The 26,830-nt window shown below is 37.8% G+C and overlaps 1 protein-coding gene across 1 annotated transcript in view; it reads left to right on the top strand.

The window, feature by feature from the left end:
- The window catches only part of OCA2 (OCA2 melanosomal transmembrane protein), a 207,992-nt gene that overhangs the window by 93,913 nt on the left and 87,249 nt on the right, over positions 1-26,830 (top strand). Inside the window, exons 16-19 of the mRNA XM_071570096.1 lie at positions 5,570-5,702; positions 18,401-18,548; positions 20,187-20,244; positions 21,634-21,742. Of these exons, the coding sequence (XP_071426197.1) occupies positions 5,570-5,702; positions 18,401-18,548; positions 20,187-20,244; positions 21,634-21,742 (448 nt within the window). The remainder of the gene's footprint in view (positions 1-5,569; positions 5,703-18,400; positions 18,549-20,186; positions 20,245-21,633; positions 21,743-26,830) is intronic.

The following is a 26,830-nucleotide window of genomic DNA, read 5'->3' as shown; positions in this document are numbered from 1 at the left end:
GCCACTGGAATACATCCTTTCACTTACTGGTTTTGTTAGCGTGAGATAAAGCTTCTGCTGTTAATCTGATCTTTGCTGAGGATTTTGGGGTTTCAGCATCCCACTCTGAGTCATTCCTGCATTTAACAGGAATTCCTTGAAAAACTGACAGACAGACATTCAGTTCTCCTGTTCTGCCGTTTAGAGACTTTCAACCTTCATGCTAAAATTTAGCGTGATGTGATATTAGTTGATAATATTTAATGAAGAACTATGGTGCCGAAGATTTCTGAATGAAAGTAGTTACTTCTGAAAAACAGAAGAGAAAATCCTTGTGAAATGGATTCCTGTAGTTTATTAGGCTGGGGTTTTTTTTAGTTTTCTGGATACAAGCTTGTTAAAACTTTTAATCAATTTGTAGAGCTTACCCTTTCTGATGATGTTTCATTCATCCCTTTTCTCAAGAAAAAAATAAGTCCTTGGTAAAGTACATGAAATAAAATTTATGGGCTTACATCTGATTTCAGATTTTTTTTCCCATTACTGCGTGTAGTAATCATTAAAGTCTATAATGCAAAACAGAAAAGGAGGTTCCTCAGTGTCTCAGATAAACATTATCTTCATGTAACTGGGTTAGACCATCAATGATTTCTGGATCAGTGACATCATGAGCAGCTCCCCAGAGATAATGTAGATCTCAGTCACTCAGCTAGAAGGGATGTTTAAACCAATGTAGAAACTACTCTAGCTCTTCCTTGTTTTATTAATTTTAAAATATTAAGTAAAAGCCATTCAGGCTAGAAGCACATAATTGGCTGCTCCCTGAATTGCTGCACCTAGCTATAACTTTTCCTATGTTCTTGCTCTAAAATGGCAGATTTCTATTGGAAAGGTCTGAATTGCTAGAATTTAATAACTTCACATGTCCAAAAGCAATTAAAAAAATCAAAATGATAAAAAGGTAGCATTTTAGGGAAACACTATGATACTTGTTCCTAATATGAAATTGAGATATTTGACTTTGCATTTTAAACAATAAACCAAGGAAAGATGCCCACTCTGTTTCAGGCAGTGGAACCTTTAGGCTGTTGTCTGACTACAACAAAATCTTCAGATTTTCTGTTGACTGGGGAACAGGAGAAATCTGACACAATCAGCATAGCCTTGAGTAGGGGACATTTGAAACATGTTTTGTATTTATCTGGTAGATTGAAATCTCCTGGAAGAAAAATATTTCTTGCCTATTGTTCATGTCAATTCTATTCCAGTGTATTATGCAGGCAAAGAAAATCTTTGTGAAAATGACATTTTGTTGTATGCAGCAGACATGTGGAGCACTTCATTGGGTTTTTAGAATGCTGAATCTTGGCCTCAGCAGCAGAGGGTTTGGGAGGTATAAAATGCGTTATCCATAGCCACAAAGGGTATGAACATACACTTTGTGGAAATGCTGTATGTCCTTCCTGGGGTGTGGAAGGGGAGCAGGAGCAACTAATGAAGCAACTGTGCCACCATCTTGGTATCCTCTGCTGCATTGTTTGTATCTACAGTACAGTGAAGACCCTTTCGTCTCTTAAAGTTCTCCAAGAGGTTACCAGTTCACTCCTAGCTACATGACGATGTCTGGTGTGAAACTGGTCTTCTTTTTCCCTGTGAAAGCATATTCTCTGTGCTGTAGAGAGGCTGGTGCTAAGCATCCAACCCAAAGCATCAGGATGGGCAGTTGTCTGTATTTCACTGTGAGGCTTTCTGACATCAGCCATAAAAAGTAGTGGACTTAGTAGTCCTCAGACTCCTCATGGCTACAGCGTGTCAGTTGTCCAAGGCTAGTGATGATCAGGATTCCTTTTCACTCACTGTCTCTAACGGATCAATGTAAGAGGTAATGGAGACAAAAGCCAGGAGCAAGGGATGGGAAAATAATTGACTCCAGTCTTGGATTATCACAGGCAATGCGCTCATGCAAGCTCTTTCCCAAAGAAGGCACACTCCATGTTAGAAAACTATTTGTTTCAACTGTATTGGAAAGAGCAGAGTAGCATGTTTTCTATTTCCCTGGGGTTCTCAGAGATAAGAAAGATCAATGGTGTGATATCATGAAGTTTAACAAAATCCTGAACCTCAGCCCAGCTACTCTCTTTGAAGAGTTTGTGTAAGCTCTTGGATAGGATGCCAAAAAATATAGCAGACAATTTTCTTTCCCTCTTGTTATCGTGCCTGCAAATCACTTTTAAGGCTTATCTACATCAGCTCTTATGTTATAAAGCTGTGTTAATCCTGATTTTTTAAAAGAGTATTGTGATCTCTATCTCATTTCAATTCCTTTAAGCTATCAGTCAGATCTGAGACCTCCTTCTTAACCTCAGCATTTTAGTTTGCCTTCCAGGTTGATGTGATTTTCTTCATCAAGAAATTAGTTTTGTGGGTTTCAAGAGTCTCATTCATGCTGTATTTTTTTGAGAAGCTTCAGCATTGTGGCATTGCAGTGACAAAGCACCATTTTTTTTTGTTCCTCTCAAATTGGTGTGATAATAAAAATGCAAACGCAAGTAATTTTGTATAAATGCATTTGTTTGCAATAAGGCACTTCCTTAAACTCAAGATCCTTCGACATGGGATGGAGACACCACATATTTAAACTTAAGAATTACCAAGAATTCTTTGGGTTCCTATTTATTGTTTTTATTTCTTCATTTAGCATTTTTCTTTATACCTGTTTGTCTTCAGAGAGAATTTCTACCATCATACTTGGCCTCACAGCTGGCATCTTCAGGATGTGGGCACATTGCTGTCAGCTTAAGAAAAGCTTCATATCCACTGCTTTTTTTATAAGACTAGTTTGAGTGCAAAAGTAATTGCCCTCATTCTGGTAATTCTGTATTGAGCATATTCTGACCACTCCTAATTACTTTATTGCTCCCCGACCAGCTGTTTTCTAGGCATTTTTTCTTTCAGAGGGTAATTTTTTTTGTAGTTAGATTTAGGCATTGTTATTTTGGCTGGTGTAGCTTCTGTGTTTTTACAGCTTAATTCCTTTCAGCTTCCTACCTCTCTTTATGCCATTTTAGAGACATACAAAACTGAATGCTGATTTTGCATACTCCCTGAACTATTTAATGGCATGTTGTCAATAACTGGGAAATTTCTGAACCAAGGCCAATTCACCTTGCTTTTAAGGTTCTTGTTTTTCTCACCAAACTTTTCTGATCTTTCTTTTTGGCTATAATCTAGAGGCAGCACATGTAAAAAGTACATTTATTGCAAATTTTAAATGACTGTAATTAGGGCAATAAACATGAGGGATATAGACTTTATATATTTTGGGCTCAGGTCTTACAAACTGTGAGATTTTATAGAATTCCTTTCTTTTTATTCATTGTTATTTGCAAATTTCCTAGAGTTATGAATGTTGATTTCATCCCTCACAGAAATGTCTCCTGTAGCTCTGAATCTTGACTTGATGCCCAAAAGCCAATCTTTCTAAGCATTTATAAAAATTGACTTGTAAAATCTGTCTTACAGAGATGTCAGACACCTGACTGGTTGACCTATTATGTAGGCAAACTGAATGAAGATACATTATTTTCTTTTGTGGTGTCACTTTCTTCTATCCAATTCTTAAAATAATCACATTTCAATTCCCAAAGAGTCTTCCTTCTGCTTTCATAAAAGAAATGGCTATAGCTGAGTTATAGCAAAAGGCCAGCAAGTGAACTGGTGTACAGTTTCACCTTTTTAGTGTCTGGAGAGTAGGAGAGTCAAGGAACCTGCTATTATAAAGCAGCTAAGCATGAATTTCTTCAGCTTGTGGAGCTTAAACCTGTATTTTTAATAGGATCAAATTCTTATCCTAGGTCTGCATATTTATGGTTTGAGATTTATTTAACTGTCTGCAAGCTATGGATTTTTTTGCCAAATAGCACCAATCTTTATCTGGCTATGAAAGTTCTTTATGACTGTAATCAGTTTCTTGTGTCATGTGTCTTTTTATTATACCCTGTGGTGCAATAGAGAAACTTTTTTTTCCCCTTTTTTGAACCAGAGACATTTACACTAGGAAATTTCCACATAAATTCTTCTAGTAGGAGACAGTATAGAAGAACACACATTTAAGGTGTGTGTGTGTGGCTCGGCTTCGCGAACGAAGATTTGGGAAGGGCTGTCCCCACGTGGCTGTGCCCTTCCAGCCTGCGCAGTGGATTTTAGGTGAGGCTCAGCGTGCGCAGAACTGGCCCCACCGTTTCAGTCCTGAGGTTCATCTGCCATGGCCAAGTGAGCTTGGACAGTGCCAGTGAAGTCCTCAGGACTAGAACCTACAGCACCCGGCATTTCCCAGGAGGTCTCCCATCCAAGTACTAATCCGGGGCTGACCCTGCTTAGCTTCCGAGATCTGATGGGATCGGATATCAGGGAGGCATTTAACTGCCTTAAGCTCCTTAACACGTTGGAGGTAGTATCAGCTGATGCTGCAAAGGAAGATGTTTTTAATATATATGGGAATTACAGAAGGTCTGTAGGAAGGTTTTAGTTGAAAAGGAAGGGAAAAGAAAGACATAGAGGTGTGTGACAGGGAGATCCACTAACTTGCTAGAGTCTCTGGGATATCAGTGGATGCTCTGAAAATTCAGTTTGGACAGCCTGAGCTAACTGGGGCTTGGACTATGCTTTCTTACAAGAGTCACAGAGCTGCTCTGCTGAGATCATTGGTTCAGACAACCTCTGCTCTGTGAATATAAGACAGTTTCTTATTACCAGTGTACTTGGATGCTTCATGGATAACTTCTTGTGGGCAGGCGAGTCATGACTACTTCAGAAAATCCCAGCCCAAAGGCTAATCCTGATCCACTACAGTGTGCGTAATATGGAGCAATGGAATAATTCAGTTGAAAGGGACTCTAGAGGTTATCTAGTCCAATGTACTGCTCAGAGCATGGGTAACTTTAAAGTTTTAGTGCTAGTTGTCATCATTCATTCTTATTGCTTGAAAACAGTAGCTTCATAATATGCTCTGCTTAACCTTTCTGAGAACACCTTCATTAAAAGGTTTCATTGTGAAAAATATGTAGAAGTGTGTCCATTTATTAACCAGGCAGAAAAATAAACCGAACAGTTTTGTTGTAGAAGAATGCTTTAGAGAGAATGATTGTAAAAATCTGTGTTATCATCAGTTTAATACAAAAGCTGGTCATTAAAATTTAACTATTTCAGAGTTAATGAGTTAAGTGAGAAAAGAAAGTAAATGATGCAGTGTGGGTTGTGGTTTGTTGTTGTTGTTTTCTTGGTTTTTTTGTTGTTTTTTTTTTTTGTTTTTTTTATTTGTTTGTTTGGTTTTGTTTTTTCTTTTTACTATCCATGTCAGGAACACTAAATGTCTTTCAGAATAATGTTATGTTTTAGTCATCTGAATTATACTGTAATGTGGCTTATCTCCTTGAAACAGATGGAATACAGAAGATACTCTTCTTGGAACATACATTATTGCTTTATATTTATTTTTGATTGCTAAAGTACATATAGATGAATGGTTTTCCCTGTGGGTAATATAGAAAAACAAGTGATTTTTAATTTAGGTTTTCATTTTTATTTTCAGGGATTGGATTTTGCAGCCTTCACAGGGCATATGTTTGTGGGTATCTGCCTTGTTGTTCTGGTCTCCTTTCCTTTTCTCAGACTTCTTTACTGGAACAAAAAACTTTACAATAAGGAGCCAAGTGAAATTGTTGGTAAGTGTGATCATGAAATAAAGTTATTATTGTTACATCAAATATGTGCTAAATTGAAACTGAATACAAAGCTGTCTTCGGATGGAAGTACCCACTTTCCTTCAGTCTATGAACAATAATTTTGCAACTAATAATTTAGATTTTATTCTTAGTGGTGATATTTTCTGATTTTTAGAAATAGATGTTTTCTGGTGCTAAAGTTGAGGCTTTGACATGAATTATTAAATATCTTTTGAAATTTGCATGGATATTTTGCATCATTTATTATAGCCATAGGCTTGGATACCAGGATGTTCTGTATTGCAAGAGATAACATCTGCTCAAGGTGCTAATTTCACAGCATAGCTTTAGAAATACCCCAGGTTTCCCTTGTGACAGGCATTTCCTCACTGCTTGTTTTCTTCTATTGGATTTTTTCAGCAGTTTTTTTCACTGGTCTGTGGTCAGTGAAAGACATTTCATTCAAGTTCTTTCCAGCTTGCCTCTGTGGCTTTTCCAACCCTAAGTTTCCCTGGTGCATATGGTCTACAATTCAGTGGACTAATCTATGATTTTTTACATCTCTCACCTCAGTAGTCTCTAAAGCTGTTAAAGCAGTTTCAGTGACTGTTGACTGTAGGTCCCTTTTTGTCTTCATGGTTTTATGTCTTTCTATTCAGTCATTTTGAAGTTTTCATCATTGTTCTAGGGCTCTTTCAGTGATGAAATTTAACGCCCCATGTGTTCCCAATTTCTTTATATAATTCACTAAGTATAATTTCTTAGCAATCTGTGTACAATGATAGTTGAGTATAACTGTTTCTTCCCTGGGATTGATGCTTTTTTCACTTTTGGCTTAGAGGACTTAGGATCCAGGCTTCCACTGACCATGCAATAGATGCTTTAATGTGCTATATGAGGCCTCTGAATCTGTGTGTGTGATGTCTCTTTAGAATGTGGAGGACAATTTTTGATATGGTTGATCTGTCTTGGCTTCATTTGTAATGAGTGGAAAAAGAGAAATACCCTTAGAGACTCATGTATCTTTCTATGATAGAACAGATACATTGCAGCCCCCAAAAGTTACTTCTCTCTTTTGAGTATAAGAGGAGTCCAAGGTGATGAGCTTGGTGTCAGATACCTTCATGATACGTCTCTGATAACCAATAACTCATTTAGGCAAAAGAAGTACTACTTGTAGTGCCTTGCCTTGTTCCAGGGAAAATTTGCTTTAGGAAAGGCTGAAATGACAGTCCTCTCCACAGTGGATTATACCATGTCTCTTGAATCCCTTCTGATAAAATGATTAGAGAAGAGATTTCACTGCTTGGGAAGCTCTTGTGAAGACATTTGGTTTTGAGGGACTTCAGCACCCATTCAGCACAAAGTCCACTCAGCTTACCTGTTTATATCTCTAGGAGTCAAAGTCTTTCCTGTTATTAAGATCCATAACATTTTTGAGATGTTCTAGAGGTTATACTACCTAACTGTTTGGTAAGACAATTCAGGAGAATCATTTTCTTGGGTAGGAGAGGAACCTTTGCAACCTCCAGATAAAATTATGTGTAATTATGCATAATTATATAAAATTATTACTTTACCTGGAAATAAATTATTAAGTTCTTGGTATTAAACATTTTTTCTAACTTCCCAACTTTCTTCTTTAAAAAATAATTAATCTACTTTTATTAATTTCTTATTTCTTAATGAGTCACTAGGCCTATGATATACTTATATATCTCTAAAAGTACCTGCGTGTAAGAGATCTTGAGATAACTAATATCTAAGGAGCAAAAAAATTCATTCTGCTGAGTATATGCAATATTGATCCTGACATAATAGCATTATTTTGTGAATATGTATTTTAGAAAATAGGATTGCTACTTTTTTTCTTTCAGCTATAAAATTTTAATACACATGTTTTGGATTTTTAAGAAATCAATTATACATGACTTAATTTTTAAATTAAATTGAATAGTACACTTTATTCACTAAAATAGTATTTTTGCCAGTGAAACACTGTACTAGAGAAACATTGGCTAGCATATTTCCTTCATTTCACTTTTTGGTATCTTTGTTACTTGCAGCTTAGTCTGTTCAGATACAGCAGTCTCCTAATCAGAATAGCATGTGTTCTTATAATCAGCTGCTTGTCATTTGCTGCAAACCTAATCAGTAGCTGTTCAATTAGACTAAATATTGAAGAGCCACTTTTTCCTCTTGAAAATTTCTGTGGAAAAGGAAGAGAAAGAGACCAACACAGCTCCATTAGGAGATAACTGTCCTGGTCTGGATTTGCAGAATAGGTTCTAAGGTACTTTCAGGTGTCCTTTCATCTCACTTTGCAATGGTTCTGTGATAACTTCAAATGGCTTGTTTCAAGCAGCTGTTTTAATCAACTAAATACCTGTAGTAGTTTTGGCTTTAGTCAGCATAGGTCCCCATTTAGGCCTCAGTTTTTAGCAGGCCTCAAAGGTTGTGACACAGATTAGAGGGGACAGGTATCATCTGACTTAAGCAGCCATAGAGGTATTTCATATCATCTGACATCATCAGGAAGTGTCGGGGAGTATAACAAGCAAGGTGGGAGGAGTCTCTGCTCTCTTCGGTCCATGCTTCTGACCAGGACGGTTCCTGCTCCCTGACTGCTGATATCAGGCCCTCCTGCCGGTCGGCACGTCTGCTTAGCCGGGGACGTGAGCACATTCCTGTTAATTCCTCTTTCCCTCTTGCTGGGAGGTTTCCTTTGGGGAGGGGGTTTGGTTGGTTTGGAGTTTCACCTGTTAGCTGGGGCGACCTCGGTGAGCCTGTTGTTGTTTCCTGTCACTATGTGCTATTTCATATTCTGTGTTAAGCTCTCTTCTTTGTATAAATATAAAAACCTCACTGTGTTTAAAGCCTCGTTTCTGCTGTTTTCCCCCACTCTCCTGCTCTGGGAGTGGACTTTTTGACTGGGTACCAGGCAGTTGGCATTTTGCCAGCTCAAACGATAACAATACCAGCCTTCCCTCACCCTGCCCCCAATTAGCAATTAAACAAGATATGTGAGATTTAATTAGTATATTATTCTTCACAGGTTTTTTTCCCCTGGGTGCCATGTGCCTTAAGTTTTTTCCTGTTCCTTTAGGCTATGCAGATTGTTGAGAATGGATTAGCGCTGAATTTAAAAGCAGACAATACTCATATTCTGAAGATACATTGTCAGCCTAATTTCAACACTTGTCACCAGTGTCTCTTGACTTTCAGACTGAGCTGCAACACCTTTGCAGCAGTAAAAATGCATGTTCTCTCCCCAGAAACCACTATCTGCCTGCAATGGTTTTAAGCAGGGCATATTACAAAAGAATAAAATCGGAAGAACTCAGCAACGAGAGAGAAAATCTAATGGTTTGTAAGAATGAAGGGATACTTTGAGGACCTTTTAAATCATTCTCAGCTGATAAACTTGCTCCTTGTTCTATGTGTTGCAGGAAAGGTGCTGGGCTTAGAAGAGTAAGCTAAGAAAGTTTGAAAAGTATATGTATCTGCACTTTACCAAAATAATATGTAAGCAGAAGTAATAATACAGGAGTGTAAGAGAAATTAACCTTACTGTTCCCACTATGTCTCTGAAAACCTGAAACCAAAGTGTTTTCTTCCCTTAAGGATTAGCAATAGATTATTTAGTTCCTGGGAAGCATAACAATACAATATGTCTCAGCTATCAAACGGAGATGTGGACATAAGTGTTTGGGAAGGTCTCTTTCCCCAGGAGAATGGGTGACATGTCATCTGGTGACAAGTATTATTATTGCCTTTTCTGCCAATGAGGAAGAGCTTTCTCCTAGCACAACAACTTTTTTGGCACCAGCTCCCCACTTCTCCTCTGGTGCTTCCTCTTGTTTCCAATTATTTTGCAGTCTGAAGGAGAGTTCCACCCATGAAACAGGAGTGGTGATGCCAGGAGAGGGGGGAGCCCATTATTCCCTCTGGTGTAGCTCACTGTCTGCAGCAGCTGGGGAAATACTGATGGTAGCATGAGAGTCAGCATGTAAAGTAGACAACAGAAGGAATTTTGTAATTAATCATAGTCATGCGTAAAGTGCTTAATGTGTGAAAAACATGGTGCTGTTTCACACAACATGAAACGTGGCAACCAGATGAGTGAGCAAATATTTTTCTTTCTTCCATGTGGAGCCTTACAGATGCTTCTCAAAGAGAATAGGGAAAGGAGGAGGGGGAAAAAGAATCATAGAATCATAGAATCGATTGGGTTGGAAAAGACCTCCAAGATCATCGAGTCCAATCCTTGGTCCAGTGGTGCCAGTACAGTAGTAAAAATATAGAAATATAGATGAGGAAAGAAGTAGGGGAATGATGATTAAGGATGGTCAGTTGTGCAATTGACAGGATCGTGATGCCTGCAAGATGTCCAGGCATTGTTCCTAGATTCGGAATATGTACTGCTTGCATCAGGACTCATTTTGTGTGAATCTGTGCAAAGAATGGCAGATGATCAAGAAAGAAAGTAAGGTAAAACTGAAAAACTCATTAAACATTCAATGTCTGATGCATTTTCCCCTCTGTGACCACAAATGTCTGCTGTAGTGCTTCGTGCTGCATGTGATTGACCAAGCACAGACATCATCAAGAGTAGTTGTAGTTGAAGGGATAGTACAGCCCAATGCTATAGGCTGGTATGTAGATGATGTAGCCCCACTCATTATCATTTTGTCCTTGTGAATGCTCTTGCGTGTCATAACTCTGATGTACTTGCCTGGGGGAATGGTTCCCTGGGGCATGTGGCTCTAGTCAATGGGTTAAGAACTGTGTTGTTTTCTTAGGGAATGGGATATCTGGGTGGTCTCTGCATTCTCTAGCAGGCATGGGGCATGCTATGCCCTCATGCTATGCTCTGCAGTGTGATGTGAAACCTTTGGATTTACTGCTGGGGGAGAACCACTGTGATGACTTGCAAGAAAACCCAAATACTGTTTAAGACACTCTGAACTGGAAAAAGCCCACCTAAAATAATTGTAATGTCCAAGTCCACAAGGCCACTGCAAGGGCATAGAAGGGACCCAGGAGAAGGTGTTATGTAGCATCTCTATGTGTGCTGCTTGAGATCAGAGTCCTTAGTCCTATTTTAGTTAGTTACATATTTGTAAGTGTAGGGACCATTTCTTGCTAGAATCAGTGAGAGGTACATCAATTACATAGCTGAATTGACAAATCTCAGTCCTGGGGTGTTTATGTGCCTATGCAGGTAATTTAATAACTGCCAGTAAAGTATTACTGGTATTTAATGTGATGTTGGAAGTAGCGGGCTCTGCTCACTCGGAAGCTGATTCAAGTGAGGAAACCAGAGAGCAAATGATGAAGAAACTAATGTTCAAAGAAAGGAATATTTCAAGGTGTTTTCAAGCATTCAACTTCAGGCTCAATCTGGGTGGCAGTTTTGCAATGTGCACAGTATTCTGGCATCCTCACCCAGGGTGTTAATTTCTTCAGAATATAAGGGAAACATTTTTAAATTTTGAAGAATATTATGGATAGCAAAATGTGAGCTGAGGGATTTTTTGTGTGTTTCTTTTTTTTTTTTTAATCTCTCCTCTGCAGTCCAGTTGTATATATTAACAATGACTAGTGAAGATTTAACATTCTAACTCTCCTACTGTTGTTAGCATGCTAAACTAAACGATTCAGCTTTCTTATTGTCTTGGTATCTAATATAACATCTTTCTGGTACAAATTCTGTCTTTTATTTGAAAGAACTGTAAGACTTTCAGTCTCAAAGGAACTAGGTAGTCTTAATGTGTCTTCAGACGTTTTATATCCTCCTTTTTGGATAATATATCAGTATCCACCAGGGTTGTGCCATTATGTTTGAAAATATAAACCAAAAGCTGTCCTTTATTATTTGCACCTTCAAGAGCTCTCCCAGTGATCAGGAATGAAAATAAGTGTAGCTTTTTACTTGCCAGAGATTGAAACTTCTTATATTTTTTAATATTTTAGATAATTTTATATTTAAATTCCTGTATGTGTTCTTTGAACTGCTTTACAGCTGATGGAGTATTCCCCTTGAAAAGAGAAAAACATTGATCTGTCGTTTCTTGTCTTTGGATGATAAAAACAGTATTCTGACATTGCGGAACAAGGGGAATATTGCAATCTCACATTATTTTCTTAGTGCCTCGATAATGTAGCCATCACAGGAAAGCAGCTGTAATATTACTTTACCTGTCTCATGCAGAAAGAAAGTATAATATAGTGTCATTTTGAATCAATAGAGCAGCACTTCAAAATTTATTATACACATTTTTCATGGAAGGAGTCAGTACAGAAAATCACTGATGAGGGTGTAAAAAATTAGGTAGTGATACTTCCTGTTTCTTTTAAAGCACTTGTGCCCCCCTGTTTTTGTATATGAACCTCTGTGAAATGATATATACACTGGTTGGCAAGATCTAGCCTTTCCATTAACATTGCTTTGGTGAACCTATGACAAATTTTTTTCACTTTAAGCTAATGGCTCTGAAGTTCATAAGATCTTCCTAACATACAGAGCTTAAAAGAAGTATTTAGGTTTAACACGTGGTCTATTTTTGTTTTCTGCAGAAAGTTTTACTGTGCTGTGTTTCAAATACAAATGTAATCTTGACAGATTGGGGAATTGTAGTGGACAAGGGATTAGACCCAGCCAGCATGGGTTTAGGAGGGGCAGGTCCTGTCTGATCAACCTGATCTCTTTTCACGATCAGGTGACCCACCTGGTGGATGAGGGGAAGGCTGTGGATGTGGTCTATCTGGACTTCAGCAAGGCCTTTGACACTGTCTCCCATAATATACTCCTGGAAAAGCTGGTAGCCCATGGTCTGGACAAGTGTACCCTCTCCTGGATTAGGAGCTGGCTGGAGGGTCAGGCCCAGAGAGTGCTGGCGAATGGAGCTGCATCCAGCTGGCGGCCGGTCACCAGTGGTGTTCCCCAGGGGTCTGTGTTGGGTCCAGTCCTGTTTAACATCTTTATTGATGATTTAGATGAGGGGCTTGAGTCCATCATCAGCAAATTTGCTGATGACACCAAGTTGGGAGGGAGTGTCGACCTGCTGGAAGGCAGGAGGGCTCTGCAGAGGGATCTGGATAGACTTGAGAGATGGGCTGATTCCAATGGGATGAAGTTCAATAAGGGCAAGTGCCGGGTCCTGCACTTTGGCCACAACAACCCCCTGCAGCACTACAGGCTGGGCACAGAGTGGCTGGAGAACTGCCAGGCAGAAAGGGACCTGGGGGTACTAATTGACAGGAAGCTCAACATGAGCCAACAGTGTGCCCAGGTGGCCAAGAAGGCCAGTGGCATCCTGGCCTGGATCAAAAATAGTGTGGCCAGCAGGACCAGGGAAGTGACCCTTCCCCTGTACTCTGCGTTGGTGAGGCCACACCTTGAGTACTGTGTTCAGTTCTGGGCCCCTCAGTTCAGAAAGGATATTGAGGTGCTGGAGCGAGTCCAGAGAAGAGCAACAAGGCTGGTGAAGGGACTGGAGCATAAGTCCTATGGGGAGAGGCTGAGGGAGCTGGGGTTATTTAGCCTGGAGAAGAGGAGGCTCAGAGGTGACCTCATCACTGTCTAGAACTACCTGAAGGGAAGTTCTAGCCAGGTGGGGGTTGATCTCTTCTCCCAGGCACTCAGCAATAGGACAAGAGGGCATGGGCTTAAGCTCTGCCAGGGGAAATTTAAGTTGGATATCAGAAAAAAATTCTTTCCAGGGAGAGTAATCAGGCATTGGAATGGCCTGCCCAGAGAGGTGGTGGATTCACCATCCCCAGAGATTTTTAAACGCAGATTGGACGTGGCACTGAGTTCCATGATGTAGAAAATGGACTGGAGTTGGATCAAGGGTTGGACTTGATGATCTCGGAGGTCTTTTCCAACCCAATCGATTTATGATTCTATGATTCCATGATTCTAAGGGACAAAACCACAAGAACTGAAATAAGTTTCACTCAGAGATGAGAACAGAGCCCATATCATGTGAGAGAGAGAGATCCCACCTGTCCTTCAGGGACAAACCAACTGAAGAGTAACATGTGTCTTTATCGACCATCCTGAAATGTTATGAGAAATCTAACCCTCTTCAATATATGTGGATTACTTCCTCTCAGTCTTATGTGACCATCATAGATGTATTAAGTTGACTATTCCCTTATAAGATGCAGGACTAGGCCTGTAGTGTTGTAGCTTCTTTCAGTAGCTAAAATTACAGAGGGAAACCCAAAGCACAGTAAGGAAAAACTCTGGTTGCTTTTTGAAGAATACTTGCTGTATGGCAGTTTTCTGAACAGCCTAACTCCTGGGCCTGCTGTAGCCCCTACCTCAGCTCACCACGAATACCACTCCTGGGAAGTTGCTTAGGTGTGTGGCAACCTCTGAGTTTTGCAATTTTCTGCCCAGGCTCCAGCTGCTCTGCTGCAGGGATGAGTACATCCTGTAATTCCTGTGCAGTGGATGCAAACCCATGATGGATAATAGAGCTGGTGTTGGGTGCTTTGATGAAAAAATGGAGTCCCAGCTGTTGGACTGAACTGAAAAGCTCAAATAAGTGCTCTGTATTGCTTTATGCAGCATAGTGCAGATTTCTTGCATTCCATTGCAAGTATTTAGCTGAATAAGGCAAAACATGTTTTGTTGTAATTTTGAAGACCCTGCAATGTTTATGCCTCTGCTTACCATTATCCACTATTGATGAACTAGACTATTCAAAGGAATAAAGACAAGAAAATTTCAGTTTGGTGTTTTGGTTTGGTTTGGTTTTTGTTTTGGTTTTTTGTTGTTGTTTGGTTGTGTTGGGGTTTGTTTTTGTTGCTGTTTTGTTTTGCTTTTTTCCCCTTCAGTTACAGCCTTTCACCTTTTGGATTTAGTTTCTGCACTTTTAAAATGGAGGTGACACTTACTTGCCACCTAGTAATGCTTAGAGGACTCATTACATAATATTAGGTATTTAAAAATTACCAAAAGTTACAGATATTACTAGGTTAAGTTAGAATTCATGATACTTAATTTGATTTACAGTTAACATTTAAGCAGAAATATTCTCATTCTGAGAAGTTAGCTAAGAAAATAAAATCCTTTACTGAAAATAGTTAAGCTACGGTAGCATGTGGAGAAAAAACCTACCCAAAAGATTCAGAAGAACATGCTTGGCATATTGTTAGTCACAACCCAGCAGTGCAAACTTGTGTTGCTTGTAAAAAGGTAGTTACTCTATTTAGTGCATGTGCGAATTAAAAATTGCTGTTTAATGACAATTCTTATCATCTCATCAAGGTTGGTCATGCTCTTCTGAGTATCTTCAATTAATAAAATTGGCCTTTTCGTAGTCTGAGACTAGAAATTAATTACACTTGGTTTTAGAGGATGTCTTCTTTGTTACTGGGAGGTGAAGTGTGGTTACTCGAGTGAAAATCAATCTGACTATTAATTGTCAGATTTCAGAAATAATATGCATTTTTAAATTGAGCTTAATAATTTCTAAAATGCAGAAAATGTTTTCTAAAATGTCACAGTTCAGGTCAGGAGCTGGAATTCCATAAAATTCAAAGGGTTCAGGATATCATATTTGTCATTTCCATGGTAAAATATGATAAATGGCAAACCAGAACAGATTTGCAGCACAGGGTTTACATGTTTGATGATTCTTTATTTAATCCTATAGCTAAGGCAAAAATGATTATTTTCCTGTTGTAAATGGATTTTCTGGGGGAAAAAAAAGATGGAAAAATAATAAAAGGCAATTTTCGTGAAATAATACTACTAGGTATATTGCTGTGACACCTTGTGGGCTTTCTGAACGTAGCATGTTCACTAAGATTTCAATATCATAATGGGTGGAGTTACCTGACTGAGCTGCAGCTCTCCTGTCTTCTTGTACTCCAGATCACTGCATATTAAACTTAGCTTTTCTTCTTTCACTTTGACTACTTCTACTACAATTGCTGTTAAACATTAATTTAGCTTCTTTAAGGATAAAGTGCAATGCTACACATGTACTGTTTCGGTTACTAGCAGTAGACCTAGCAGTGAAGGATAAATTGGATAGTTGCCTGATCCACCCCTAAGCTAACCCTATGAAAACCCTGCAGACTGGGTTTGTTGGAGGAGTGAGTGGGAGAGCTCACCCTGTGTAACATGGCCATTAGATCTCATCTGACGAGAGGACAGAAACTTAGGGACATGGAGAAACAGGGTATGAGACTTTTCTATTCAGTCCCAGCCAAATGCTGCCTTTGTGCTGTCTTGGCCTTAATTTTGAAGTGATTGATAAGTTCTGCAGTTGCATTAGGCCCTTGTCCATGTGTAACGTAGTATATCATAAAATATCAGATTTTCCCAAACTCGGGGTTGATGCCTAAATGGTTTTGCAGACATAAAGTGAGAAAAGTATAGCAGGAAGACTCAAAGGATTTTTTTACCATAGACCAGAAAGCACTAGGCTGAAGTTGCTCAACCTGGAGATTAGACCCCAGGCACTTCAGATATAGAATGCAAATCTGCAATGCCAAGTCATGCTGTTTTTCACTCTGTGAGCTTGTGGCACCAATACAGTGATGATAGCTGCTTCTTTCTGAAGGAGAGAAGATAAAGATTCTTTGTATGAAAATAACTTTGAGGGATTTGCATCTTAGATGGTGAATGATTCAGCTTCCCTCCATCAGCAAAACCCCTGCTGAAATTTCACTTGGAAAGGATGGGGGTAAATGATATGGCAGGATGAAGAGATGTCATCAGAAAACTTGTAACAAAGACAAGCTATGGGAAAGTGGAATAGGAAACTGGATGATCATGTTTTGTGAGTGTTTCACAGGAAAAGATAAAACTGCACTCTTTCTCTTGGATTGAGGACAGTTTCAAAGCTACAGTCGACTGAAAACTCACATAAGAAAGTGGTTCAGAAAGACTTTTTTTTTCTCTGGAAGAGAGTGAAAATTACTGCTGATATATTTGTGTGTGTCACAGATGTTGATGCAAAAGTAAATGATGAACAGGAGAGAATCACCACACAAAGTCACACGGATCTATGTTTTAATATAATTTTGTGTCAGATTATGCTCCTGGAAAGACTCACCAAATGTATTGTGAAGGAAAGTGGTAGATTCTGAACCTTTGACATCTGTGGTTCAGCTATTAATCCCTTCCGGGAAGAAGAGCTTTAGCTGAGCACTAGTTGTTTACTAACCCACAATAGTCATTGGGTTTTCAGTAGTGTGAATTTATGTTTCCGGTCTTGCATGTGAATCTTAGGCATACATTGCCACTTTAACTGATATATTCTCATCTATACATAGCAACCATGCAAAATGTAAGTCAATTCCTGTTCAGATCCCTTTTATTTTTTTATTTTTTATTTTTTAAAATTTTTTTATTCAACGATGCAGACCCTGGACACACTTTTGCTTTTAAATGTCTGAGCTCTGTCAATTCTAATTTCTTGTCAAGGTCAATCTTTACATGATTCATTCTGTGTTATCTTTATAAATACTCACTCACAAAGGACAGTGGGGAATCAAACACATTTAATACTCTTTTTGATAGCAGATACCATGAACCATTAGGGATTCACAACAGAAACATCACTGTCTACATCAAAATGTGTTTAAGTTTTTCTCATGTTATTACATAATTTATTTTTTGTAAATAATACATATGGTTTGTTTACATGATGCAAAGTTTTCCACTTCCATTTTTTATGATAAGAGCAATTTTCTGATTGAACAGGGATCTTAAGATATAAAGCCTTAAATTCTTGACACATTGTCTTCAATGACATGAAATTTGACTGGAACAGAAAAGAAGGGTGAGGAAACATCCTGTTGCTTCAATAGGAAGCATTTGCTCAGACAGTTTCTGAATGAATGTTCTGCTTTTATTTCTTTAGAGATTTCCTGTAAAATTTAAAGCTTTTTCTCAGTTTGCCCAGTTTAACATCCTTGAACAGGAATGAATGGTTTTTGGTCATTTCCCAAGGCCTTGACAATACTGGGAAAAAAAATCAAAAAGGATTGAAAATCCTGACAAGATTTTGGAGTTTGATTTCAAAGTGTTAATCACTCCGGCTGAACTTACACAGGCTCAGATGTCATCCAGGTCAGCACGAAGGTGATGTTATCTGGTTTATGTGTATTTTCAGTGTCCAAGAATGAAATCCCCTTAGGAAACCAATAAAATATTATTAAAAAGTATTCCTTTACTCAGTGCGCAATTTTACTTTTGCCTTACATTGATAAAATTGCTTGTATGAACACAGAGTGAATGGAAACCTGCTGTCTATTCTGAATACAGTGAAGGAACATTTGCTGTCATTCCTAACTACAAAGTGAATGAGTATCTTTTTAGTAGTGTAATAAAGTATACTGAAAGTTTATTTTCTGATGGAAAATGATCATGCTACAATTTTAGCCCTAAAGCTTGCTGAAAGCATTTGCAGACATTTGAAGACAGTACTTCTTTTTCTTTGAAAAAGGACTTTGAGATTATTTTATTTAAATTTTTGAAAAATTTCTATTTATTTTTCTTTCCCTTTAGCTCTGCAGAATTAATAACAAAAGCAGCTTCCTAACAGGAAAATTGTTGGGAAATCATCCCAGTAATTTTAGCAGCTTTGAGTCTGGGGCACATTCCACTTATTTTTTGCATCTCTGGGCTCATATGTATTGGACCTTGAAGGAACTTTGTTTCTTTTCAGAGTTGAAACATGAGATCTATGTTTGGAGACTGACTGCCCAGCGCATTAACCCAGCCAGCAGAGAAGAGACTGCTGTGAAATGCCTCTTGATGCAGAAGGTTCTGACTCTGGAGATGCTCCTGAGGAAGAAGCTGAGGACATTTCACAGGTAAGCAAAAAGCAACATGTTCCATCTCCCCTGCTCTGACCCTTGGTGGGGACAAGCTGCAGGCACAGGTTGTTTGTTCCATCAGCAGGGAGCTCCTGCTCATTTTAGTCTACAGCCAGAAATGATAGCATGGCTTTGTTGTTATCATGGGTAACATTTTTGTTCACTTCAATCAGCTCAGGGGTCATACCTAGAAATTTTAGTAATATCTGAAAGTGAAGGCTTTCAGGCATCCTCACTGGGATAAGACCTATAATCTTCGCTCTCTTGATGAGATGGGTGTTGGTACAGATATGAAACCACCTGCAGCCTGAGTAAAACCCAAAGTATTTCAGGACAAAATCGATGAGTAAAGCCTGGAAAATATGTATCAATGTGACCCAAATTTAAAGGCCTAAAAGGTTCAGGTAGCTTTTGTTTTAAAAAGATCACAAATATGTCATCAAATTTTCCTTGCAGTTGTGGCTCCAGCAGAGTAAAATGCTGTAATTCCTTTTTTTTTTACTGAAAAACTAAAGTGTTCTTTAGTGAATAGCTGAGTTTGAAAAACATATCAGTGAATTGCTGTGTTTTAAAATTATTTCATAAGCAAATTTTCAGTGTGAACCTGAGTGAAGACATAATTATGTCTTGACATAATTATGTCTATGTATAATTATACACTATGTATAGAAAATAAGTTTATACAAATGGGGACTAAAAAAATTATAACCTTGTTTTGTTTACATTCAGTTAAAATCAGATGTTATGCCACGGAATTCGATGACTGAAAGTAGCACTGATAAATATTTTGAATGTGAATTTACTAAAGTGAAACTGTAGTAATTAATTTTAATTAATAAATGTGTTAATATGAGCAAGTAAAGGTAAATATGATTTCTTAAACTATTCCAGTAATAATGTTTACATTATTTCTGCTGATATTATGTACTTTGAATTGAGTGACAGTATTAAAACTTAATGACAAAAAAGGCAGTTAAAATTGCTAATTAGAGAATATTAGACTTTATAATATTCTAAAAAAGGCACTTCTGAAGTATAAATAAAGATTGCACATTTAATCTTGAAAATCGTGATTCCTCCAGCACAGCACATTTACAGCAATGTAAAAATTCATTAGCATTAACACAGTGCTCCTGAACTGCAAACACCAAGGCTTTTTGCTGTAGGGCAGAGTCTGCCAATAACACAATAAAGTTATTTAGACCTTAAGAACTTCATTATAAAATGCAAATGAGAAACGTAAGTGTTCTGACTTGTTAATGTTAGCACATGACCCTTGTTTTATCACAGCGGGACACACATATCAGCTCCTGAAACTGCTTAGAGAACTACATACTGCAGATAGCCAGATCCTGTTCTGAGGTCCATACCCTGGAGTCTAGGTCATTCCCAGCTTGTGGTTTTCCATGAACAAAAGAGTTTGTGTGTTAGTGAAGCTAGTTACTAAGTGGAGTCTTAAGTGAATGCTCAGGGGAATTTTGCTGCTGGCTGTAAGAAGGCCACAACTCCCCTGTGGTATGAGTTATTCCGCATGGAGAAAGAGGTGATCTATATGTTAGGAGAGGGATTTATTCCAACACTCTTGGCAGAACTCTGATTTCACTCTGGAAAAAAGCAGGTGTCATTTTCTTTCAGACAAATTTCACAAGAAGATAAAAACTGGGAAACAAATATTCAGGAACTGCAGAAAAAAGTAAGTAGATGGCAGTTTTTCTTAGTATTCATGTAAATATCTATGCTTTTATATAGAGATAGTGCTTTGAATGTAGTGGAAATTTAATAACTCTCATGGTAGCAGAGAAGTAGCCAGCTAGGGGGACTGGCTTCTTGGTGGGAAAAGGTTATTGATAGTGAGGCTATTGACTGTGGAGGTTGGCTAGGTTTTATACTTTTGTTCCTTAGAAAAATATAACTTAAAGAATCAATAAATGACTAATCACATTTTTCTTGAATTTTTAATCTGTGGCCAAAAAGGATCAAAAGGTGTCAATAGGTTGTTTATAGCCATAATGAATGATGACAGAGTACGCTCCTCCTAATGTACCCAATGCTGACTCTAATTTACTACTCTGTGACATTACTGCTTTTATTATTCAAGTAGGGATAAACCACTTGGATAAATCCTGTTTTTTTAGCTGAGCACACATTCAAACTACCTAAGTCTTTATTCTGAAACTGAGGTGATGTAAACTTTGTAGTGGGATTAATGTCTCATAAATTTAATTGTCTAAATGTCTCAATCTTTCTATATCACTGGCATCAGTAATGAATCCAGACCTGTTTCTGAGAGCTCAAGTCCTTGACTCGAAGAACCCTGTCCTAGGTGTCACACCAAACCACAGCAAACCCAACAGATTTTCTTATAAGGTTTTACACATTTTTCAAGGCATTGCATAAGAGACAGATTTTTTTAAAAGAACAGAGACTTGTATTTTAGTAGAGCTTTAAACTTCCAACAGGGGAGGAATTCAGTCTGGGAGAAAGTGACTCCCTAGGTTGGTAATGAAAGTGACATCAGAGCAAGGAAGCAGAGGTACAAGAGAAAGCTCTGGGTCTGAGGGTTGAGAGCACAAGGAGGATTGGCACAGGGAAGCAGGAGCTGGGCACGGAGCTTTAGAACTCCGTAGAGATGATGGACTTGGCATGTCCACAAGAGTTGTACAAGGAGCATGAAAGATTTGACCTCTAGGGTATTTTAGAGGTTTTCAGAAAAGGGTAATTTTGCACAGGGTCATGAAACCAGAGAGTGCTCAGAATGCCCCGTGAGGTTGGGATTGAATTTCAACCCTATTTCTCTTAGTGGAATGAGGTTCTGATGGAGGTGGCTGAACACAGCTGAATGTATACAGCAAGTGCTAGATGTAGCTCTTAAAATGCATTGGGCCACATGTGCATTTTTCATAGGTATGCATAACATGCATATCTATAAAAACTATTTAAGTAGTTCGATCTTATGCTGCAGAAGAATATACAATGTGTGAACAGCAGTTTGCATTTCACACACACTTTTGTGAACTTTGTGCATAATAGAGAGCTCCTTCTTTAATACAGTTATTAATTTTAATTTTGTGTCTGCCTACAGCACAGAATAACAGACAAAATTCTTCTCGTCAAATGTCTGACTGTGCTGGGATGTGTTATTCTTATGTTTTTTCTCAACTCATTTGTTCCAGGCATCTACCTAGATCTTGGTAAGTTTCATAGTTTTGTTCTATCTAAATAAAATAACAACCTCCCTGAAAAAAACAAACTGAACTTGCATCTTCTGAATCTTTTCACAAAGACATTTTTCATTTGTCTCTGGCCTTGCAATTACACCAGGTTAATCAGAACAGCAATTTCTCAGAACAGGTTTTCAAATTCAATTTTTTAGAAGGTTTTCAAAATGCAATCACATCCAAGTTACCCCAGGCGGAATCACAAAGAGTGCTCATGACTTCATTTTCTGGACTTTCCAATACTAATGAGCTGGCTAAACATTACTGAATGAGCAAATTTGACCTTGGCATCATTGCACTGTATGTTTGAGTGAGTGTCCAAGATGCACTGGAGAGATCAGAAAATAATCACTCCATGGAAGAACAAAGAAATACAGAGAGCTTATTAAGTATAATTAATATTATACCAAAGCATAAAACTTAAGTATAGAGAGCTCTTTATATAACTTCTAGTTTCCGGTATTTTATCACCATAATAAATCACTTCTCAACATAAAGCCAGGAAGACACTGTATTTGTGTGAAATGAAAGTAGCTCTATGCATGCTTTCTATATATAGACATATATGTGGATGTTTTTGCCCAGCTAGTTCTACATCTGTATGAGGAACAGCTCCACATGTCCTGAAAATAGAAACAAATCAAATCTCACATTTAACCGGACAGTAATAAAACCTACCTCTTTATTGGCCAATAAAAATTATTTTTTTTGGCTGCTTGGCTGCTGAGCACTTCAAAGTTACAGAATTTCAGATTAATGGTTTTTTTCATGCAATCTGAATTTCTCCACTATGTCCATCCATCTTAGTGGCCGAAAGATGGAACAGTCTTGAAGAGGAATAGCTCATAATCAATAAATCATTGACTGGATAATCATTTAAACAGATATCATATTGACATTTATTTTTGCTGTGCAAAAATATAGGGCCAGTTATAGCTCTACAATGGTGATCAGGTTGTAATCAAGACTTTCCATATCTGCTACTGACAAACTATTTGCCATGGAAATGTGTAACTTTAGTCTATGAAGATCATTGGCTGTTAAGAAGTTAAGAGGTATACTGATGTATTATAACAGTTAAAGTGCTATATAGTAATAAGGTATAGGAAAATGCAGAAACTGAAGATATTTGAAGTTTTTTGAAGCTGTGGTGGCTAAGAACATAAGAAAGGCACTCACACTGACATTTTAAGAAATCAGTTTACACCATTACTTTTCTCAGATAAGAGGCACTGTACCATATAGGATTTCTTGAATTAAACCCAACATCTCTAAGTACTTTTGAAAAGCCACAGAAAATCAGTAAAGACCAAACAGCAGAGATTCTGAATGCTCCACTAGTGATAATTTTTTACACTCCTTCATGCCAGTAAAATAAATGAAAACAAATGGACAGCGTAGGTTTGGCAATGTGGGTTTCTGTTATTCAGTAGCTGAGTAGAAACCTTGAAAGTAAATAGGGGCTGTTTTTGTTCTGTATAATTTCTCCCTGTTCTGCATTCATGATAATCCTGTCAGATTAATGAATAAATGTTACTAAAGTATACGCATAATTTCTACTAACAATTAATGGAATGTGTAAACTGAGAAGTTTACAGGTTCCATTAATTTACAGGTTTACAGGTTCTTGTTGTTGATTCCCGAATTCCACAGTCTTGGTAATGGCTGTAACTTATTTATCGTTACTGTAACTTATTCATCATTACTGCTCTGAATCTCTGGATTTGCGTCTTCCAGTGCATGGAAATGAATTTCCTAATATACAATACATCTTGTATACTTTTGGTTTGGGTAAATTTGTTCAATATGTTTTTCTCATAAAAATGAAAGTAGATTATAGTTCATTGTTTAATTTTCTACCAGAATAATGGTTTATACAGAGGCTGAAGTGTTGGAAATTTAATAACTTTAAATTGCATTGCGTAGAGTGAATTAGAAAGATTTTAGAATTGTTTATCAATCCCCAGCCTTGATATAATTTTTTCATTATGAACTTGGAATCATTAATATGATTTGAAGGTACTGACATTTTAATTTAAACAATAAAATTTGCATACTTAGCTGCCTTTTAAAATGCAACTCTTTCCTATTCAGTTTTTGTACCTGTTCATCTGTTTGCTTAGTGAATACTATGAAATGTCTATGTTAATAAAAGACTAGTAGTGAGACTTTAAATAAACAGATACTACAAACTTTAAGATTCCTATAGTGCTTTTTTTGGCCCTATGGAATTCTACTTTATTGATAGAGCATTGATGAAACATCTGAGAAAAGATGACAAAGGATGAAAGTAAAGCCTCTTTTAATGATTGTACCTGACTCATGTTTTGAATTAACTTTTGGGCAGGCATATCTAGCTTTGAACTACATTGAGATCCCCCAAAAGAGACAAAAGATTTAAAAAGTAATATAAAGCAAAATTCTGTTGAAATTTTAGCTAGGGTTTTTTTTCTAAATGGAGGATGCTCAAAGTGCCTGGGTCAGGAAGAATACTAAAATCAATTTGTAGCTTTATTCCTTCTCCTTTGTTGGAGGAAGTCTTGCCTTCTTGATTTATTTTCTGTCAGTTCAATGAGTTGCCGAGCTGCTGTGAGCTATATGCAATTCCTTCTAGTATCCATGAAGAGGGACCCATCATCTGTGTGGTCCCACTTTTGTCTGCCCCTCTCAATGGTCTTTGAATGTAAGGCCAGTAGCCTGTTCCTTGATGATCCCCTCACTCTTGCTTCCTTCCACTTCTGGACATCTCTTTTCCAGGGCCAGGTTCAGTAGTTTCCATGATGGGGTTGGGTCCTCTCTTCCTTTTAGAGGATTGCAACAGATTCTGTTGCTCTCATATCCAGTGAACAAGGTACAAGACCAAGAGCAAAGAGATAAGATGTTTCCTGTGTCATAGAAAAGATAATGTCCCTATTTTGGCTGCAGACTTCTGAAGCTGGGGTGGTATGCCAGGAGAAATACAAATATGGTTTTGCCTTATTTGTATAATAATTCCCACCTTATTGCCACCATTTTCCCTGTTGGAGACATGACTCTTGCATAGGTGAACCTGTGATGCTATCATCCATTGCTTTTCTCATGTTCCTTTGATGAATTATTTAAGGAAGGGGACAGGGAGAGATTTTTTGGATTCACTGAATTCTTCCATAGTTTAGAACTGCCATTTGCTCACTTGGGGCAGCTGTCTTGGATTTTGTTTGTTTATTTCTGCAGAGGCAAAAACAAAAGCATTGTCCTAATTCTACTGTCTGAGTACATTTTGGTATCTGGTGCCATGGATGTCTGTGATCCTTCAAACATCAATGTTTTCAGCTAACTACCTTTGTCTGCCCATAAAATAATCTTTCAGACTGGTCAATAATCAGGGGAAGTGGTCAACAGTTCTGATTCAGCTAGGTTTCAGCTTTGCTGTGATTAAAGCAATGTTAGCAAAAATCCCAAACTTAGAAACTTATAAAAAAAACTATGGTTTCATTCATTTAATGACTAACATAATCTCTCTGACCTTTTTGGGTAGTAGGACAAGTTCTGTAGTCAGCACTTCTTGTCACTTCTGTCAAGCAAACATCCTAGATCTAAATTTTCTATGTTATTCTCACTCTAAAGCTAAAATTCCTCAATTTTTACAGACAAATGTTATGTTGTTTGGTGGCACTTTGTTTATGTAGTTAAATCTAATTTCTCTTGCAAAACTCTCTCTTGTCCTCTATATTCACATGGTTTAATTTCTGACAGTGTACTTAGTCGGAAAATTATGCTGCAGCTAATTTTGAGAGTCTGAAACTGTCTTTTTGCAGTTTATGGTAAATAGTTGTATCATGCATCACTGGAACATTTTAAAACTGTGACTGAAATAGTGGGAAAGTAGGAAAATAATTGTTTTCATTTAATTTAAACTGACTTCTTTTTGTTTGGTAGGCCATGTTTTGCAGGGCTCCTTTTTATTTTGTTGCCAGAGCATTAAAAGAGAAATGTGTTCAATTGCTGTATATACAAAAGGTGCCTGTTGTATTGTCACTCCTTTGAATACCAGTTGTCATATTTTCAGACTCATTTCCATAATTCACAGAAAAATTACTTAAATTCATGTGAAAAATTAAATACCTTAATGGGAAAGAGCCTCAGCAGTACAACCATTTGCCCCAAGTATACCTACAGAGAAGGTTATGCAAATTATAGCAAAAATTTTGTCTTAACTGTGGAGAGGAGTCATTTCTCAAATTCAGGGAAGTGAATGGGATCTGAAGTTTCTCCTATACATGGGTAGGATATGAAGTTTCTTCTATACACTGTCTTTTGGTTTTCATCCTGCTTTTAGTTTTCATGTGTTTAAGTGGACATGCTCAATTTTCAGCTAACACTGAAACACAGGTGAACTCATAATTGTGATAGGGTTGCAACTGAGCATCACTTGTTTGGTAGCTTGCTTACTGAGGAAGAGAGGATTACACTGCTCTAGAGAGCTTACAAACTTGTTTAAATTAGTTTGAATCACAAAATATTGGAAGTTCCATAATAATTTACTTGGTTTAGAAACATGGATGCTAGTCCTCCATCACTGCAGCCTATTAAGATTTTAACGGCTAAATTAATACATTTTATTTTCTGCAACATTTTTAATAAGGAATGCACTGCAACTGTGATTGTTTGCTAACAACTTTGAGACAGATCTGTGTGGTCAGTATGTGTAAAAGCTTGCACGAGTTAGCGGTGCTGTAACTAGTGGCAGAAGCTTTAAACTTAGGGATCTTTGACTAAATTATGTAATGGTATAAACTAAAAAAAACCCCAGAATTGTGCAAGTGAAGAAAATGTAGTCATGTGGTTTTGTTATGAAGGTGCATCCTAGCAAGCTGCTCAAGAAGAACTGTAATAAGCTCCACCTCCCTCCCCAGCTTTTATGTGGGCCCTGAGACGCAGTTTGTGTGTGCATTTTTACTTGTGCTAAGAGGCTTCTTTAGAATGGTGAAAATTTATATAAGCTTGAACATCTCCCCCACAGCTCTATGAGAAAGAGCCTGTCTCACAGTGCATAGCAGAATTTAGGTTCAAAAGATTTAT

Source organism: Pithys albifrons, chromosome 1, assembly GCF_047495875.1.
Source record: "Pithys albifrons albifrons isolate INPA30051 chromosome 1, PitAlb_v1, whole genome shotgun sequence".
In the NCBI taxonomy this organism is placed as follows: domain Eukaryota; kingdom Metazoa; phylum Chordata; class Aves; order Passeriformes; family Thamnophilidae; genus Pithys; species Pithys albifrons.
The sequence above is the reverse complement of the archived record's forward strand: the minus strand, read 5'-3'. Positions and strand labels throughout refer to the sequence as shown.